At 35.0% G+C, this 17,237-nt stretch overlaps 1 protein-coding gene across 1 annotated transcript; it reads left to right on the forward strand.

Annotated features, from left to right (window-relative positions):
- The first annotated feature begins 14,708 nt into the window (after positions 1-14,708).
- On the forward strand, positions 14,709-16,863 carry LOC127810644 (DELLA protein GAI1-like). Its single transcript, XM_052350217.1, has one exon. It carries the CDS (start codon positions 14,968-14,970, stop codon positions 16,582-16,584), a length of 1,617 nt encoding a protein of 538 aa, XP_052206177.1. The 5' UTR covers positions 14,709-14,967; the 3' UTR covers positions 16,585-16,863.
- Positions 16,864-17,237: the final 374 nt, after the last annotated feature.

The following is a 17,237-nucleotide window of genomic DNA, read 5'->3' on the forward strand; positions in this document are numbered from 1 at the left end:
ATTCAACCCTATACACTTATATTCTTCCCCCTCTAACAAATTGTTCTTCCCACAAACATGATATTTTACTTTTGTGTTGGTTTTGATAATGAAAAACAAATGATTTATATCTTAAGTCAAATATATGATTTTTAGCTTTTCAAATAAAAATTAATTTCAAGTACTTTGTTAAAATGACTATGAAAACCAAATGAATTACATGTATGGAGATTTGCAAAAATAAGTATTTAGATTTAAAATAATCTCCTAAATAATTTTTACAAATTGGTTTTGAATCCATTGGATAAATGAAACAATATTTTTCGAAGGCAAGAGAAACATCTTTGTGTTCTTGATAAATTGATATTTTGTCTTTGATATATCTTTCATGATAAAAATCAATGAAATTATTTTATCAATGGTTATTATCTTGGTGCTCCAAATTACTTTTATATAATCTATTAAACACTAAAATTAAAATCAACTCTATCATGCATTCCAATGTTAAAAATCTTGTGATAAATCTCTTAATGACATTTGGAATATTATGTTTTTATTTGATAAAAAATGAAGGAATTTTCTTAAGGAAAAATCAATCATATGTCGACTATATTGAAAATTTTCTACTGCATCTATCGACTAAGCTCATTCCAAATGTCGACTAACAAAAGCTTTAAAATTAATTTGTCGACCAATTCTCTTCATCTATTAATCGAATTAGTCGTTGAAAACCCCCAATGGCTAGTTTTTCAAACTCAAACGGTAAAAAATAACTAGTTTTGGGTAAGCCTCTTGGGATGCTTATAAATACAAGTCAATGATGATTAAGAAGATGAGAATGGATGGGAATGAAGTGAAGTGAGCTTACAAATTATTTACATCTTCTTAAATTATATTTGTGCTTTCATAATTTTCTCTCAAAGGTTTTGATCTTCATTTGTATTTAATTGTTTCAAGCCTTATATCTTTTTGAGAGAAATTGTAACTAAGAGTGTATACTCTTAGAACCTCTCTATTAAGCATTTCTTGTATTTCCTATCTTGTGTAGCTAGAATGAGTACTTGTGTAAGTAGGAGGTTATATTTCCTAGTTTTGGATTAGAAGGTCTACTTGGGTTTAAGTAGGAGATTATAATGGATTTGTTTACAAAATCCTTAGTGAGGAGTTAAGGTAATGTATTAGGCTTATAAGTTTAAACTGAACTGCTATACATCTTTACGTTCATCTCATGCTTATGCTTTTTGTTTCATTTATTGTTTCAAGCATTTCATTAATCTTCACTTGCATTGAATTTTTATTTTTCATCAAAAGGATTTCAAGTTTCAAACTAAATTATCCAATTTACCCCCCTCTTGGGTATGTGCCATAGCATTTCAAACCTATCACAAACACATTCAACTCTTTCCTACATAGTTCTTGAATCTCTGCTATATATTTTTGGTTGGGATACTATCATTTCTTTATATTGCCTGGTTATGAACTTTGAATTACATTTTTTATTTCTAGTTGTCCTATAGCATTTGTGAATTGGATTGTAAGTTTTGATTAAAAAATTGTTGGTTTTGGTCTTAAGACTAACAAATAGCAACCAAGGACAACCTTCTCTGCACTTGAATCTAACCCCCTTTTGGTTCATTTGGCCTTAAAATAATATCAACCCTCCTTGCAACAACAGACTTCAAAACAAACTCTCTAAATTCCTGCACATTTTTAAATAACATTCCAAGTTTCTAGTAAGGCACAACATCTAGATCAAAATTGGTTTTCCTTTCCTTCTTTCTTTGAAGTATTGACGTCTAAATCATCTAAATTCAAGATTCCTAGGTATGGCTCACCACTACCTATTCTGCATTCACGAGATCTATTACATATATCATCACCATTAAACCTAACATCAGTCCCAACCTTTTCTATTTCTACAACTCTTGAATCTGTGTTTTTTGTTGGTCCACCTCTTTTGGCTTTATAATTTCTAATATTCTGTCTTGCAGCTACAAGTTCCTCATTTAGATCATTGCTATCATTTGGATCATCCTCAGGTGCATCGTCACTTTTATTCTTACTCATAGACTCAGTTGAACTACTTGAGTATTCACTAACATCAATATCCACCCTTTGATTGCTTCTACCATAATCCTCATTACCACCAACACCTAACCCCTTACCTCTTTCTCTACCTTTATCCAATCCAGCATCGTCTTCACTTATATTAAAACCCTTATTTATCTCAACTTGTGCATTTGTATTTCCATATACTTTTGGAATTACATTTGCATTTGCATGTGCATTTTCCACTTGTACCACATCTCTTTCCTCCACATGTTCATTATATAAATCTACAGTACTCCCATTTGCAAGCTCATTGAATATATCAACTGTAATGACCCAATAATGGGTCTTGTTATTTTGGCGTTAATTTTTACGCGTTAAGTTTCAAGGCATAGGTAATATAAATACTAGTTTGTTTCGTTTAGTAACAACAACAACAACAACAATAATAATAATAATAATAATAATAATAATAATAATAATAATTAAATAAATTTTGGAACGGTTGAGGGTGTAAGTGAAATAAGCATAAATGAAGTATGAGATGTAAGTGCTGATTTTCGAATGGCGCTAGTGCAATTCTAGAAAGAAGGTCAAGGGTCTCCCTAAATTTAATGGTGTGCATATAAATATTGAAGGAGAAACTGGTGTGGGCAGTCGCGCGTACACATATGCTAGGGGAGGTCGCGGGTTCGAGTGGCCAGTTGAGCGCGCGCTAGAGAGAAATTTGCTGGATATTTTTCAACGCAAAGGCGCCCAAAATGGCACCATTTTGGATAGGGCACGAGAGGTTGCGCCACGGGGCGCGCCTTGGACCGCTCATTTTGCCTTGGTCCCAAGCTTCCGTTTTGCTTCATATTTAAGGCTAAATTTGGCCATTTTTAAGCCCAAACAAAGAGAAAAAAGATGGGAATTGAAAGGGAGAAGAAGAAGAAGGCACACAACAGCGAAAATAGGAGAAAAAGTAAGGAAATTAGGGGAAATCTTGGGATTGTTTAGTGTTTAAAGTAGCCAGGTAAGTGGGTAAAATTATTAAAAGTGTTGTATATTTAAATTATGAATTTTATACGGTTAGATTCGATTATTTTGAGCCGTAATATTATTAATCTCTATAAAATGTATTACTTCGCAACGGGAGTGCAGGAAAGATGAGAATCAATAGTTTAAAGGAAAGCTTCTAACCCTCTTTTCATGTTCTATAATCCCTATGCAAGTTCTCGTTGTTTTCCATATTTTATTCCCTCTCTTATCGTGACTCGGTTCCATGCATTAATAATGTAAATTCTCGTGACAATCATGTTAGAACGGGAGATGCTATGGCACACACCAAGAAGGGGGGTGAATTGGTATAATTAAAAATCTTGATAGAATTTGAAAACTTTTTGACCCAATTGAGGTTTTAGTGATTTAAAACATTGAACATATGAAATGACAAATGTAAAACACGAAGAATAAATGACACAAAGGATTTATAGTAGTTCGGTTTAAACCAAGCCTAATCCACTACCTTAGCTCCCACTAAGGATTTTGAACCAATTCACTAAAACCTCCTACTTACACAAGTAGGCCCTCTAACTACACAAGCTAGGAAATACAACCTCCTACTTAAACCAAGTAGGCCCTCTAGCTGCACAAGCTAGGAAATACAACCTCCTACTTAAACTAAGTAGGCCCTATAGCCAAGAAGTGTACAATTGGAGAGAATCTAAGAGATGAATCTCTTAGTTAATTACAATATCTCTCAAAAATGAAACAAGGTTTAAAGTAAATAATTACAAGTGAAGATCAAAGCCTTGAAGAGAGAAAATTAAAGCACAGTTAATATAAATACAAATGTGTATACGATGTAAGCTCAAATCATTTCCTTTCCATCCATTAGCCTTCTCTTGATCATCGATGACTTGTATTTATAAGCTTCCCAAAAGATTGAAGAGAAATGTAGCCGTTTGTGACCGTTGGAGATTGAAAAACTAGCAGTTGAAAGCTTTCTGCAAAAGATATAGTCAACAGAAGAAAATGCATAGTTGACTATTTTTACAAATAAAACAAGATATAGTCGACAGACAAGAATGCATAGTCGACTATCTTATAACACAAATTTTTCATAGTCGACAGACATATAAACATAGTCGACAGATGTAAAAATATGAAGAGGATTTTGAATTTTATGAACAAAAATAGTCGACAGATGAAAAGTCATAGTCGACTATCCTTACATGATAGTCGACAAATCCAAAAATAGTCGACAAAAGCCTTAAATAGTCGACAGATCAAACTAGCATAGTCGACTATTTTCAGACATAGTCGACAGTACTAAATCACATAGTCGACTATCCACAGACATAGTCAACAGAACATAAACGCATAGTCGACTATTCTTTTTATAAAAACTGAAACGATAAATAATAACATGAAAAAGAATATTTTGAATCATAAAATTCTTTAACATTGAAATCTCATAACTTTATTTCATCATCAAAATATAATTTTTTTTTATCATCAAAATTATATCAAATGCAAAACATCAAATCATTATATGACTTATGCGTTATTGATGGGTCTATTGTCAATAAAGTTAAGTAAATGATTCCTTGGAGTTGTTGATTGCATCTGTTACGGGGCTTTGTATTGCTCTGCTTCCTTTGAAAATGATGCCGACCCCGTTGGGGCTAGGCTTTTAAAGATTTGACTATGGTCGAATTTATTGGGTTAGATTAAGAGTCTTAATGAGAAAATTGCAATGTTTAGTAATATGTATGTCGAGATAGTTTCCTATGTATGAGAAGAGACGAGAACAAGAATGGTATATTGATGTTTATGTTGCTTGGTGCATGAAGAGTCATGGGAAAAGCTTATGAAATGCTAAGTCTAAAGTGTATAAGTTTAACGTTATCTATGTGTACTTAAGGGTATGGAGTATAAAGCTATTGACTGTCAACCATGGGTCGTGGCAGTTGATGGCTGGATATATGGGTGCAAGTTATCAACTGTTACGATAAGCTTTAGACGAGCCGAGAAAGTTGGTACTACCAGATACCCATCTTGACTTTTTGCATATTATGGTTTTGTTGTGTTGCATGGGGATTGGATTGCATTCATTGGGAGGACATGCTTTGTATGTGTGGGGATGTGTGAGCATTAGCATGACCCGGTTGGCCTAAGTGCCGACTTGGATATATTAGGTGAGCATATGCATTTAGAACATTCTGCTTGTGTGAGTTCCTATGTGAGCGTAACATGGCCTGATACTTGGTTTATGGGGTTATTGTCATCACGTTTATGCTGCATAAGCCATGGCATTTCTTATGTGTTGCATTGCATGGTGAGGAAGAATGGTTACAAGAGGTAGGCGAGGCCTACAGTGATGCATAAGACTGCGAGGGTGTGACCTATGACAGTTACATGTTATGATGATATGTTATGTATGATGGGAAGAGATGTTTATTGATGTGACAAGGAACAAGTTAAGAATAATATTATGGTAGCCTATATTGGGTTGCTAGCAGGTTTGTATGTGGGACTTGGGTGCCAATGCGTGCATCTTATGTGAGCCCCAAGGATTTTTTGTGTAATTTACTTTATGTTTATGCATTTAGAGCTAACCACGTAATGTATATGGCATGGTATGTTGCAGTATTGACATGAAATGCATGAGGTGTTAGGGAAGTTATATCTTTAACTTATTGCATTTCCTTCTTATGATTGCTGAGTCTCGTGACTGGCTGCACTCTCACCCTGTAATTAAAACACAAAACAAAATACAATAAAAAAATTTATATTTTTTTCTTTATTTTGGTGAGAGGTTTATACTCATTAGTGTACGAGTGCAATTGTAGTCCAAATTTAAATTTATATTTTCTAGATGAGTTTAGGTCGTCCACTAAGAGATTTATTTATGACAAAAGAAAAAAGAATGTCACACACGCACACGATTTGGACAAATTTGCAACAAGATTTTTTTTATGATTTTTAAGACAACATATACTAGGAAATAAAGCAAGATAGAAATTGAAATAAATACTGAACGTGAGAATATGAAATTAGATAGTATTTGAGTTAAGACAATTTTAGTGCCAACCTCGTCGATTCTCAAATTTTAGCAGACAATGTTAGTAACATTAATTTAATTTCATATATGAGGGTTTGTTATAAAATGTAATTAGAGATAATGATAGTTCTAGTTTAAGCAATCCCCATACATGATATGCGGGATTCTAATTTAAGTAATTACCATAAATCCAATTACAATTAATACACAAAATAACTAAATTAATCATTCGAGTTTGAGTATGATAGCATTTTCAGTTCTAGTAACTCCCATACATGGCATGAAAGCTCTAAGTTAGGCTTACGCTCAAATCCAAACCTAGTGATTTCTCAATAATTACTATACACCCATACTGGAATTTAAATTAATTTCACTCATTTTAAGCGTAGCTTTCTTTGGAAATCATTGGCGTTGGACATTGTCCTTGTCTTAATCCAAGATTAGATTTAGCTACTCATTTCCATTTAAAGGTTAATTGACAAGAATTTAAATGACGTAATTTAGATAACAGAATTTAAATTATAAGAATTAAAATAGCAGAAACTAACCGGCCATTTAGGCGGTGGATAATTAAAAGACAAAAATTAAAATTACAGAAATTTAAAGGCATAAATTAACCGGCCATTTAGGCGGTGAATAATAAAGTAACAATAAATGATATAAGAATTTAAAAAAAGAAATAAATAAAGTAAGATTATAAGAGAAAATAATAGAAAAAATAAGAGAGAACAAAAGTAATTCTCAAAGAGAGAATTCTAAGGAAACAACTAAACTTTGATTCAAGAATAATAATCACCTTTACAAATGCAATCAAATGAGCTATTTATAACCCACAAGATGCAATACATACCACACAATTTCAATTATTAAACTAAACATAATTATATCTAATGGGCACTCACACATTTAAAGTTAAATGGATTTTAGCTATAATACACACCTAATATTAAATAGATTTTAGCTAAAATACACACATAATAAAGCATTCATAAAGTTAAATGGATTTTATCTATAATACACACCTAATAGTTAAATGAATTTTAGCTAAAAAAACACACTTAATAAAGCACTCACAAAACAAATATTTAAAAATAAATTTCTACAATTAGGTTTTTGATCTTTATTAGGATTAAAAATAATGCTTGGGCCTTCTCCAAATGATATCTCCCATGGGTTGTTCAAGTTGGGCCTTAATTCTTCATGAGTTTTAATTCTTCATAGATTTTAATTCTTCATGGGTTTTAATCCTTCATGGGTTTTAATTCTTCATTCTTTAATCCAATTTGAGTCTCTAAGCCCACCTTCTTCATGCCTACAAACAAGTAATTGAGTGTTATTAAATTATATATTATGTATATATTTATATGATATATTATATAGTATATTATATATTTATACATTATATAGATGCTCCATGCATGCACTCCATTAAGTATATGTATTATGTTATAATATATATTATATTTACATGTTTATTATAATATAATATTATATATATATATATATATATTACACATAACTATTCAATTAAACCAATTTAAAATCAAAACGGGGGTTATAATTATAACAAAATTTTATAAAATTAATCACTAATCAGTGACTCACCCTTACTTTCCATCATTTCAGGTAAGAGAATCACTTGGGTGGACAGGTACGTTCAGTAAGGTTGGGTCTAAACCGTTGAGCTATGGTAGCATATGTAGAGTTCTCCTAAAACTAGGGTCCTGGGTGTCGTTTTGTTTGGTCAAGTTAATGATCTTTTGTTTTTAAGGTCAATGTATATTATGTAGTCTCGGAATGTCTCATGTTGTGTATGGTTATATAAGAACTTGATTGAGAAACCATATAGCTGATTATGTAAAGATGGTTATGAAGCGTCGTGTGACCAGAAGGTTATCGAGTCTAAGGTATTGAGTTTTGTGTGTGTCTTTGGTTGGCGTTATTGTTTTATATCATCCAAATAATAATCCTCTCACGAATTCTCTATACGCGTGTGGGGGCTCTAGAAGATGAGCCGTTACATCCACTGTAACAACATCATTCCAATATTCCAATAGCATCCTAAAGTACTCCACATCACCATCTATAACATCATTAAGGAATCTAAAATATATGTGCTCATAATCTAAATCTCTTGTATAGGTCTTCAATTCCACCACATATAACTTATCAGGATCTGTATGAGGCATAATTGTTTCAGTCCCATGGTGCCATCGCAAGTTCACTACTTTATCCATAATATATAACAGAAATAAAGAAAGGTGAAACCAAAAAATAAGAAAATTGGACCATAAATTGACAGAAAAGACAAAAGATGGAATAATTTTGTATTCAGGAAAATAAGTGCTTACTATTCACTTTTATAAATAATTTTTTATAAAATTTTAAAAATAAAAATTACAATCACACAACCCTAAGTGAGTAGAATAGGGTCGGGGTGGGTTTATATATATATATATATATATATATATTTTATCCCAATTCATTTTTCTTTGGGGGCAATCCCAATTTCAGAACGTTGTACAAATGCATTTTAAGCATCAGAATATATACACCTAATGAACAGTGGAATCAAATGGAGAGTGAGTTCATATATATACTTGTAATCGATGCATACAATAGTAGAATCAAAAAGCAAAAAAAAAAAAATGAAATTGTTGGAATCAAATGAACAGTGGGTTTATATATATATATATATATATATATCTTAGTCAATTCATGTCATCTCAATACTGCTTCTAGAGGACTGTTTTATCCTTGTACCGATGACCTTTCTATTCAAGCTTACTGTGACGTGGATTGGGCTTCTTGTTCATTCACTCGCAAGTCTCTGATAGACTTTTGTATCTTTCTTAGAGGTTCCCTCATCTCTTGGAAGGCTAAGAAACAGTCCACAATTTCCGGTTCATCTGCAAAAGCCAAATATCAAAGCATGGCAACTATTGTATGCGAATTATTTATGGATTTCTTATCTACTCGTGGATCTTTGGCTCACACTTAACGCTTCTTATTCCTCTACATTGCGATAACGAGGTTAACATTCACATTTCAACTAATCCTGTTTTCCACGAATAAACCAAACATATTGATATCGATTGTCATATTATTCATGATTATCTCAAGAAAGGTTTGATCCAACTTGTTCACATTCCTTCCAGGTCACGGCTTGCTAATGTTCTCACAAAGCCATTGGGTTCCCTACAACATCATTATCTTATTTGCAAAGTTGGGGTTGCTTGCTCCCCAGCCTCCAACTTGGGGGGTGATGTGGAGATTTACAGAGTAGTGACCAAAAAACTTACCTCTAAGGAGACAATCGGAATGGATTAATAAAGAACATCCACAGATCGTCCAAGCAACCCATAAGAAAAGATGCGGATATCAGCAAAGAAAGATGGATCAGACCGAGAGGGAAAGGGGAACAAATCGAATTGGCCATACAAGGAAACACCAGAGAAGCACTTGTCAATGGGTGTTAAGGCACACAAAGAAGGAGCTGGGCTTGGGCTCAGTGGGCCTTCTTCACCCTTGAGCAAATGGGGTAAAGCCTACTTCACCTCCAAAGGGTTGATAAAGGGCTTATGGCCCGACTTCACATTTGGGCTGCCAGTGAGTGATGTTTATGATGGACTTAACTTCAATCATGAGTCGAGGCCTATGAAGAATACCAGAAATACCTCGTCATAGTCTTGGATCTCATTAAGAAGCACAAAACCCAACAATAACACCTCTCTCAACAAAGACAGGAAAGATAGAGAATTTGTTCTTCCATTGATTCTTCTCTTCTCTTGCAAATTACACAAATTCTATAGCAAACTTCTGGTTCTTAACACTGGCGGCAGAGAAGAAATTTGCAAAATGGCAAAGAAGATAAACGGTCAGAACAAAATGGATCTTACAAGCATTTGCAAAGGCTACAAACATATTAGAAATACTTAGAGAAAGAAAAACATTTTTTTCTCAGATAAATTATACAAAATTGTATATAATAATTCAATTAATCTCCTTGGCAAGGAAGGTTAATTTTTCCTTGAGAAGGGAAAAGAAATTTGGGTCAAAAATCATCTTAATTCCCGGGCCCAATCAAGTAGTGCAAAATGGGCATGAGAGGTCCATTAATGAAAATGGGTCTGGCCGTGACCCACTGCCATGTATTAATAATTTGAACATTCCCAAAAACATATATTTTTTAAATTAGAATGATGACTTGTACTATATATGTGTAAATAAAAATATAAAAAAATATAAATAAAAATTCATTAAGTGTATTTTTAGATGAGAAATAGAATATGAAGAAATCTGATTTTTTTTTATAGCAATAAGAAATAAAAAGGAAATATGATTGTTTATTCTTAATTTTTTAAAATTTAATTCGCTTTATTAATAGCACATTTTAGCATATATGGGAGGCAATTTTAAGTGGTATGTGTGGTAGCTGTTTATGGCCACTTCACTGTTTCCCTTAGTGGGACAAGGCGGTCCATGATCAGCTAAAGAGTCATGTGGGTGGGAGTCACAATGTATAATCATAGGAAAATGATATCAGTTTTTTTTTTTTTTGTAAATATAGCTAATATTAGTTAAAATGTCCATGATTTTTGATAAATATGTAAAAATATAATTAAAATTGTTTGCTTTATGGAAAAATGAGAAATCAATATTCTTTTGCAGCTTCTTCAATAAATGTTATTTTAAAAAAGAATTAGAGGATTCGAGTTTGAGTGTTCTATTTTTTTGTACGGGATGTGCGTAGACGTCGCTCGCACTTTTATTAGAGTTTTAAGAAAAAAATTAATAATATTATCACTAGTGACTCATTAAAAGTTATTTGTGATGCCCTAAATTTGTCTCTTGAAGCCTAACTTAATGTGTGAGCATTTTGAAAGCAATAATTCCTAGACATCAGGATAATTGTACTTACCGACAATATGTATATATATATATAGATATAGTTCATAACCTTTATCTTAAAAAAAAGAGGGAATAAAATAGAAAAATTATTTAACAATAAAAATGGTAGAAAAATTCCAAGAAAATTAGATGGAAACCCTTAAGAGATTGCATAAATTATAATAAAGGTATAGAAGATATAATCGTAAATATAAATAATTGATTAATTAGTATATATTTATATAGTCAAAAGCCAATTCGATCTACTAAATGAAAACTAAAAATAAAAAAATACATATATTATTTACATGATATAATGTGAGAAAAGGTATCACCATTACAGAAGAGCATATATATATATATGTGTGTGTGTGTGTGGGGTACTGCAAAAAAGAAGAGGGCCTAGCAGTGGGAGTTAATGGTTTGCCCCTCTGTGAAGGGCAGATGCAGATGCAGATATGCTATCTGGGACAAAGAAGGCAGCAGGGCAGAGCAGAGCAGTGGTGCCTTGAGATGTTGTCAAAATTAATGCAACAGTTCTTCATCAGCCTTTTGGAGCTCTGAATGGGGTTCCTGTCCTTAAACCCCTAAAGAGAGAAATGGAAACATGATCACATGAAGCACATGCCAGACAGCTTGTGTTAGTACCCACTGCCCCTCCCTCCTCTTCTGGTCCCATGTGCCTCTGCACACATTTTATCATATCGTTTATCATCACTTACTTTTTAACACTTGAAAAAATAAAAACAATTTCTTTTTAAGGTATCATATATATATATATATATATGATAATTGAGGGTTGTCAAATGTTATAATTTTTTAACAAAGGATATCAAATCAGACATTAATACAAAGCATCCCTTAACACATTTATATAATCCTTTGTAGCTAAGAAACAAAAAAAAAAAAAAAAGGGAAAAATATGGTAACAATTGATGTTAGATGGGATGCTCTATAGTTAATTGGGTGGGTTGTTTAATCAATGTTTTGAAGTAGAAATGAGAACAAAGACTGAGCATAGCTGGTGAATTATAAATAATTGTCATAATGAAGTCTTTTAGGGTAAGTGAAAACTTTGTTCAAACCAAATGCATTTGGATGATGAATACTGTCCCATGAAGAATGGGCATGGGCCAGGGCCATATATATAATAAATAGAAATTATAACCTAGCTCGCTCTAGTACACACAGTAGAATGTACAATTTGATCAAGTTCTATAAATAGAAATCACAATTTTTATAAAACAAAAAATCTTATAATTTAATTATTATATTATATATATATATATTTGTGTGTGTGTGTATATAAACTCAATCACTGAAAAGGTCTAAACTCCAATAATGATGGAAATTCTTATAATCATAATTTAATTACTATATATATAAATAAAAATATATATATTTCCAACCTTGAAAGATAGGAAACAAGAAGTGCGTCCCCCTTGCTCCATTGCTTTCCATAGAAATGAAATAATTGAGTCCAAATTAAGTGCCTTTTGTTGGTGTTGTCCAATCAAATGGCCGGAAAATATTTCTTTTCCCCTTATTTTGTTAGGTATTGTTTGTATCCAAAATGGTAATGCTTTAGTGGATCAAACTTTGAACCCAAGGCCTCATCAACCCTCACCTTATTATACATATATATATTACAATAACAGATATCACCTTCTATTCTAAATTTCTAATGCCACGTTTAAGTGAATGCAGAATTTATCATGAATGATGGTAATAATTGAAGGACTAGAATTTATGGAATAATTTTAGCTAAATTAAGTAGCACTAACACCAATCAAGCCAAGAGGATACATATTAACTATGTCCCTTTCAATTGATGCATGATTTAAATTAAAATATGTGCTATTACATGCAACATGATTAGAATGTCTGGTTAGTATATTAAGATTAAAGATGGTGGCTCTAATAAAAAAAAAAAAACTAACATTAACATTAAAGTTCACATCAAATTAGGTCAGGCTAGCCAGCCAGCCAGCCAGCCAGCCATGTTGTTATACAAATAATAATAATTAATCAAACACATACACCACAAGAATGTATGATTTTTCTTTTTCTTCCATATTCCCAGGCATGAGCAGCTTTCATTGTTTCATATCAATTATTAAAGCATGACCATGAACTGGACTCAATAATTGTTTAGTTTGCTGGAACATGATGTTCAATTCCTTTTATTTGCGTTGGAGAAGGGCTTCAGATCTTTTTAGGGTTAGGGTTAGGGGGGTTTGTTTGCAAATAATAAATTTGGTTGTGATTACTTAGTGGTGCAAGTAATTATATATGATTGTTACTTTGTGCATTTCACCAATTTATAAAGAAGTTTACACTTGAAAAAGTAATAATTATATATTTTTACTTTCAAAATATATATATATCTTATGCAAAATATTTAAAGATAAATTATCAATACATGGATCCCTATAATTTGGTTTTTCGTGGAGCTCGTGTTCTTGATTTCGATAGAGAAGATAAATTACAGGTAAAAATTTTATCTTATTACATAAAATAAAAAATTAAATTTACAATTTATTAATGTAAATTCTCAAATACTTGAGCTATGAGTTGAGAGCTTTGATTTTCCTGGTACAAATATGAGGTGTAGATGTTGTGATCATAAAGTTTATTAAATGCGCACACAACCAGGACGAGGCAGGCAGGCAGGGCAGTGCTTGTGAGTTTTTCTATGGTCTATGGAATATGGATTCTGGTAATAGTAGTAAAATAATATTTTGTCTCCCATTAAGCAAAATTATTTACAGGAACAATTGATTAATTATAAGTTAATGAATGTAAGTTGTATCAAAAAATTAATATATAAAGAAATCGAAAAGTCTCATCCAAAAACCAAAGAAGTTTGCTCTGTCCGTCTCCCTCGATGGCTTGCTTGGCTTGTGAGTTGTGGGTGGCAGCAGCTTTAGCCTTTACGTATTTAGGCAACGGGGCGGATGCAATAAACATGTGTACACTACATGTCCACCAACTGTTCGCGTAAATGCCGACAGTGAAGGCTGCCAGTTACAGCTGTTGACCAACGCCGTAAATTAACTTGTTTATTTTCATCTTTTTATTAGTTTTCTAAAAGTACTTTGTAAAATTTCACTCATTTTTTATCATTACTTTTTTCACAATAAAAAAAAAAAAAAATCAACTTTTACTGTCTGTCTGTCTGTCTGTCTGTGTTTGAATAAAAACTATAAAAAATAAAAATAAAAATTGTAAATGAGTGCTCAAACTTTAAGGAGTGAATATTGGCATTTTCACTTTTATTTTATTTTTTGTTTTGTTTGCATTTAAACAAATTTTAGATGGTGCTTGGCATTTTCACTTTTTTTATTTTGAGTTATTTATTTATAGTATTTAAGATTCTCCGGATCTACTATTTTTAGAAAACTCTCTTCATCGTTATCCAAATAAATTGCTTTGATAGTAGAGAGTTTGAATGGTGAAAACAAGAATAAATTAAATTAAATAGGTCCAAACCAAACAGCAAAAATAAGATCAGAACTATCTGAAGTGAGGCATTCATTTTTTTTTAAATCTTATATTAAAATTTTGTAAGGTTGAAACGTTACTTGGTGTAGGAAAATAATTTTTTTTTTTTTTTTTTTTTTGGGTGTGTTGTAGATTACTACCCTGGCTGGGAGGGACTTGGTTGAAAAACTGTGCCAAATCTCATCTGATGGAGAGCAGCGCTGCGCTGCTGCTGTATGGTGCTTCGGAGGTGGCGCCTAGTCACGAGCGTTTATTATTATGCCTCTCCCTCCCTCCCCATTATTTCCTGACTCTCTCTTATCTCTTTCTCTTTTCTCTCCAACGAAGCCCTTTCTTTCTCTCTCTCTCTCTCTCTCTCTCTCTCTGGAACAAACAACTCAGAGAGGAGTGAAAAACCAAGCGCAGATCGCCCAATCCCCAATGCCCTGATTCTACGCTCACTCCACTTCACGCCACCCTCTCCTTCCCCCCAGAAAAGAAAAGTTTTCCTGCCCAATATGAAGCGCGACCACCACCACCACCGTCCTCCACCACCTCCGGCCACTGGGAAGGCTAAGATGTGGGAGGAAGCCGGCCAGGACGCCGGCGATGACGAGCTGCTGGCAGTGTTGGGCTACAAGGTCAAGGCCTCCGACATGGCCCAAGTCGCTCAGAAGCTCGAACAGCTCGAGCAAGCCATGGGCTACGCTCAGGAAGACGGCTTCTCTCACCTCTCCACCGAGACCGTTCACTACAACCCCTCCGATCTCCATTCCTGGCTCGAATCCATGATCTCCGAGCTCCACGCGCCCGACCCGCCGGTTATCTTCGAAGACTCTGCTTCGGACTACGATCTTAAAGCTATCCCGGGGAAAGCCGTGTACCCCCAGATTGATCCCCCATCTCCGCCGCCATCCAAGCGTCTCAAGCCCTCCGCGTCCGCTGCATCGTCGTCATCCTCATCGGCGATTTGTGAGTCAATGGAGCCGGCGCGGTCGGTGGTTCTCGTCGACTCCCAAGAGAACGGCATCAAATTAGTCCACACGCTCATGGCCTGCGCAGAGGCTGTTCAGCAAGACAATCTCAAGCTCGCCGAAGCTCTGGTCAAGCAAATCGGCTTCCTCGCGGTTTCCCAAACCGGCGCGATTCGGAAGGTCGCCACCTACTTCGCCCAGGGTCTTGCGCGGCGAATCTACGGGCTATATCCCGACAACGCTCTGGATTCTGCCCTCTCCGATCTCCTCCAAATGCATTTCTACGATTCGTGCCCGTATCTCAAATTCGCTCACTTCACGGCCAACCAAGCGATTCTGGAAGCTTTCACGAACAAGAAACGAGTTCATATCATCGATTTTAGTATGAAGCTGGGGACTCAATGGCCGGCTTTGATGCAAGCCTTGGCGCTCCGGCCGGGCGGCGCGCCGGCTTTCCGGTTAACCGGAATTGGACCGCCGTCGCACGATAACACCGACCGGTTACAGGAAGTCGGCTGGAGGCTTGCTCAATTGGCCGAAACGATTCGAGTTGAGTTTGAATTCAGGGGCTTCGTGGCCAACAGTCTCGCCGATCTCGACGCTTCGATTCTGGATCTTCGAGAAGGCGAGGCCGTGGCGGTGAATTCGGTGTTCGAATTTCATCAGTTGTTGGCGCGGCCGGGCGCGATGGAGAAGGTTTTGTCGGCGGTGAAGGAGATGAAACCGGAGATACTCACTGTCGTCGAGCAAGAAGCGAACCACAACGGTCCTGTTTTCTTGGACCGGTTCACCGAGTCGTTGCATTACTACTCGACGCTATTCGACTCGTTGGAGGGCGGCACGGCGACGGTGTCGCCGGTGTCCGACCAGGACAAGTTGATGTCGGAGATGTACTTGGGGCGGCAGATCTGGAACGTGGTGGCCTGTGAGGGGCCGGACCGGGTCGAGAGGCACGAGTCGTTGGCCCAGTGGCGAAACCGGTTCAGTTCGGCCGGTCTGGAGCCGGTTCCCCTCGGCTCCAACGCCTTCAAGCAAGCGAGCATTCTATTGGCTCTGTTCAACGGCGTCGACGGGTACAGAGTGGAAGAGAATGGCGGCTGCCTGACGCTGGGTTGGCACAGTCGCCCACTCATCGCCACCTCGGCTTGGAAACTCAGCTGATTCCGAGTTAACTCAGCCCGGGCCCCATACCTAGTTGGCCCGACTGTGCCAGCCCATAAACCTCGTGTGTGGCCCACCATTCCCCAAGTGTCTCCCCCGTTTTAGCTCCTTTTTTTTTTTTTTTTTTTGGTTTCAAATTGTTTTTGAGTTTCTTCCTTCTCTCGGGTGGAATCTTGTAATTTTCATGGGTGAATCAAATCTTGTCAATGTGTAGCCATATATAGCCGCTTCTCAATAATAAAAAAAAAAAAAACAATACACTACTAGTTTGTGGTTGTAGACGATGTCGATATTAATTTCTTTTTTCAAAATTTGATATTTTCTCCATGAATAATGTTTTTTTTTTAGTTCGTTGGCCGATTTTTTTTTGTTTTATATTTTTATTAATGTCCCATTACGAATATTCTCATCTACCGACTTCACAATGCAGTGAAGGGAATAAATTAGAAAAACTTAATGGTTCTCGATTTCAATCTCGAGTGCAATACGTAAACGTGATGACGTGACACTAAATGCAAGTTGTCAAAACCATCGAGACAAGTCTCTGGAGACTACTGTTATTTTATTTTGTCAAAAGAGAATATCAACTTATCGGATCGATAAAATGTGCATCTATCATCCTAATTTTATTATAGATCAATTAAGAAAGAATG

Source organism: Diospyros lotus, chromosome 9, assembly GCF_014633365.1.
Source record: "Diospyros lotus cultivar Yz01 chromosome 9, ASM1463336v1, whole genome shotgun sequence".
Taxonomy (NCBI): Eukaryota; Viridiplantae; Streptophyta; class Magnoliopsida; order Ericales; family Ebenaceae; genus Diospyros; species Diospyros lotus.

What these genes read in the sequence shown, in the direction of transcription:
- LOC127810644 (XM_052350217.1), top strand. Translation starts at nt 14,968, where the DNA reads ATGAAGCGCGACCACCACCACCACCGTCCTCCACCACCTCCGGCCACT.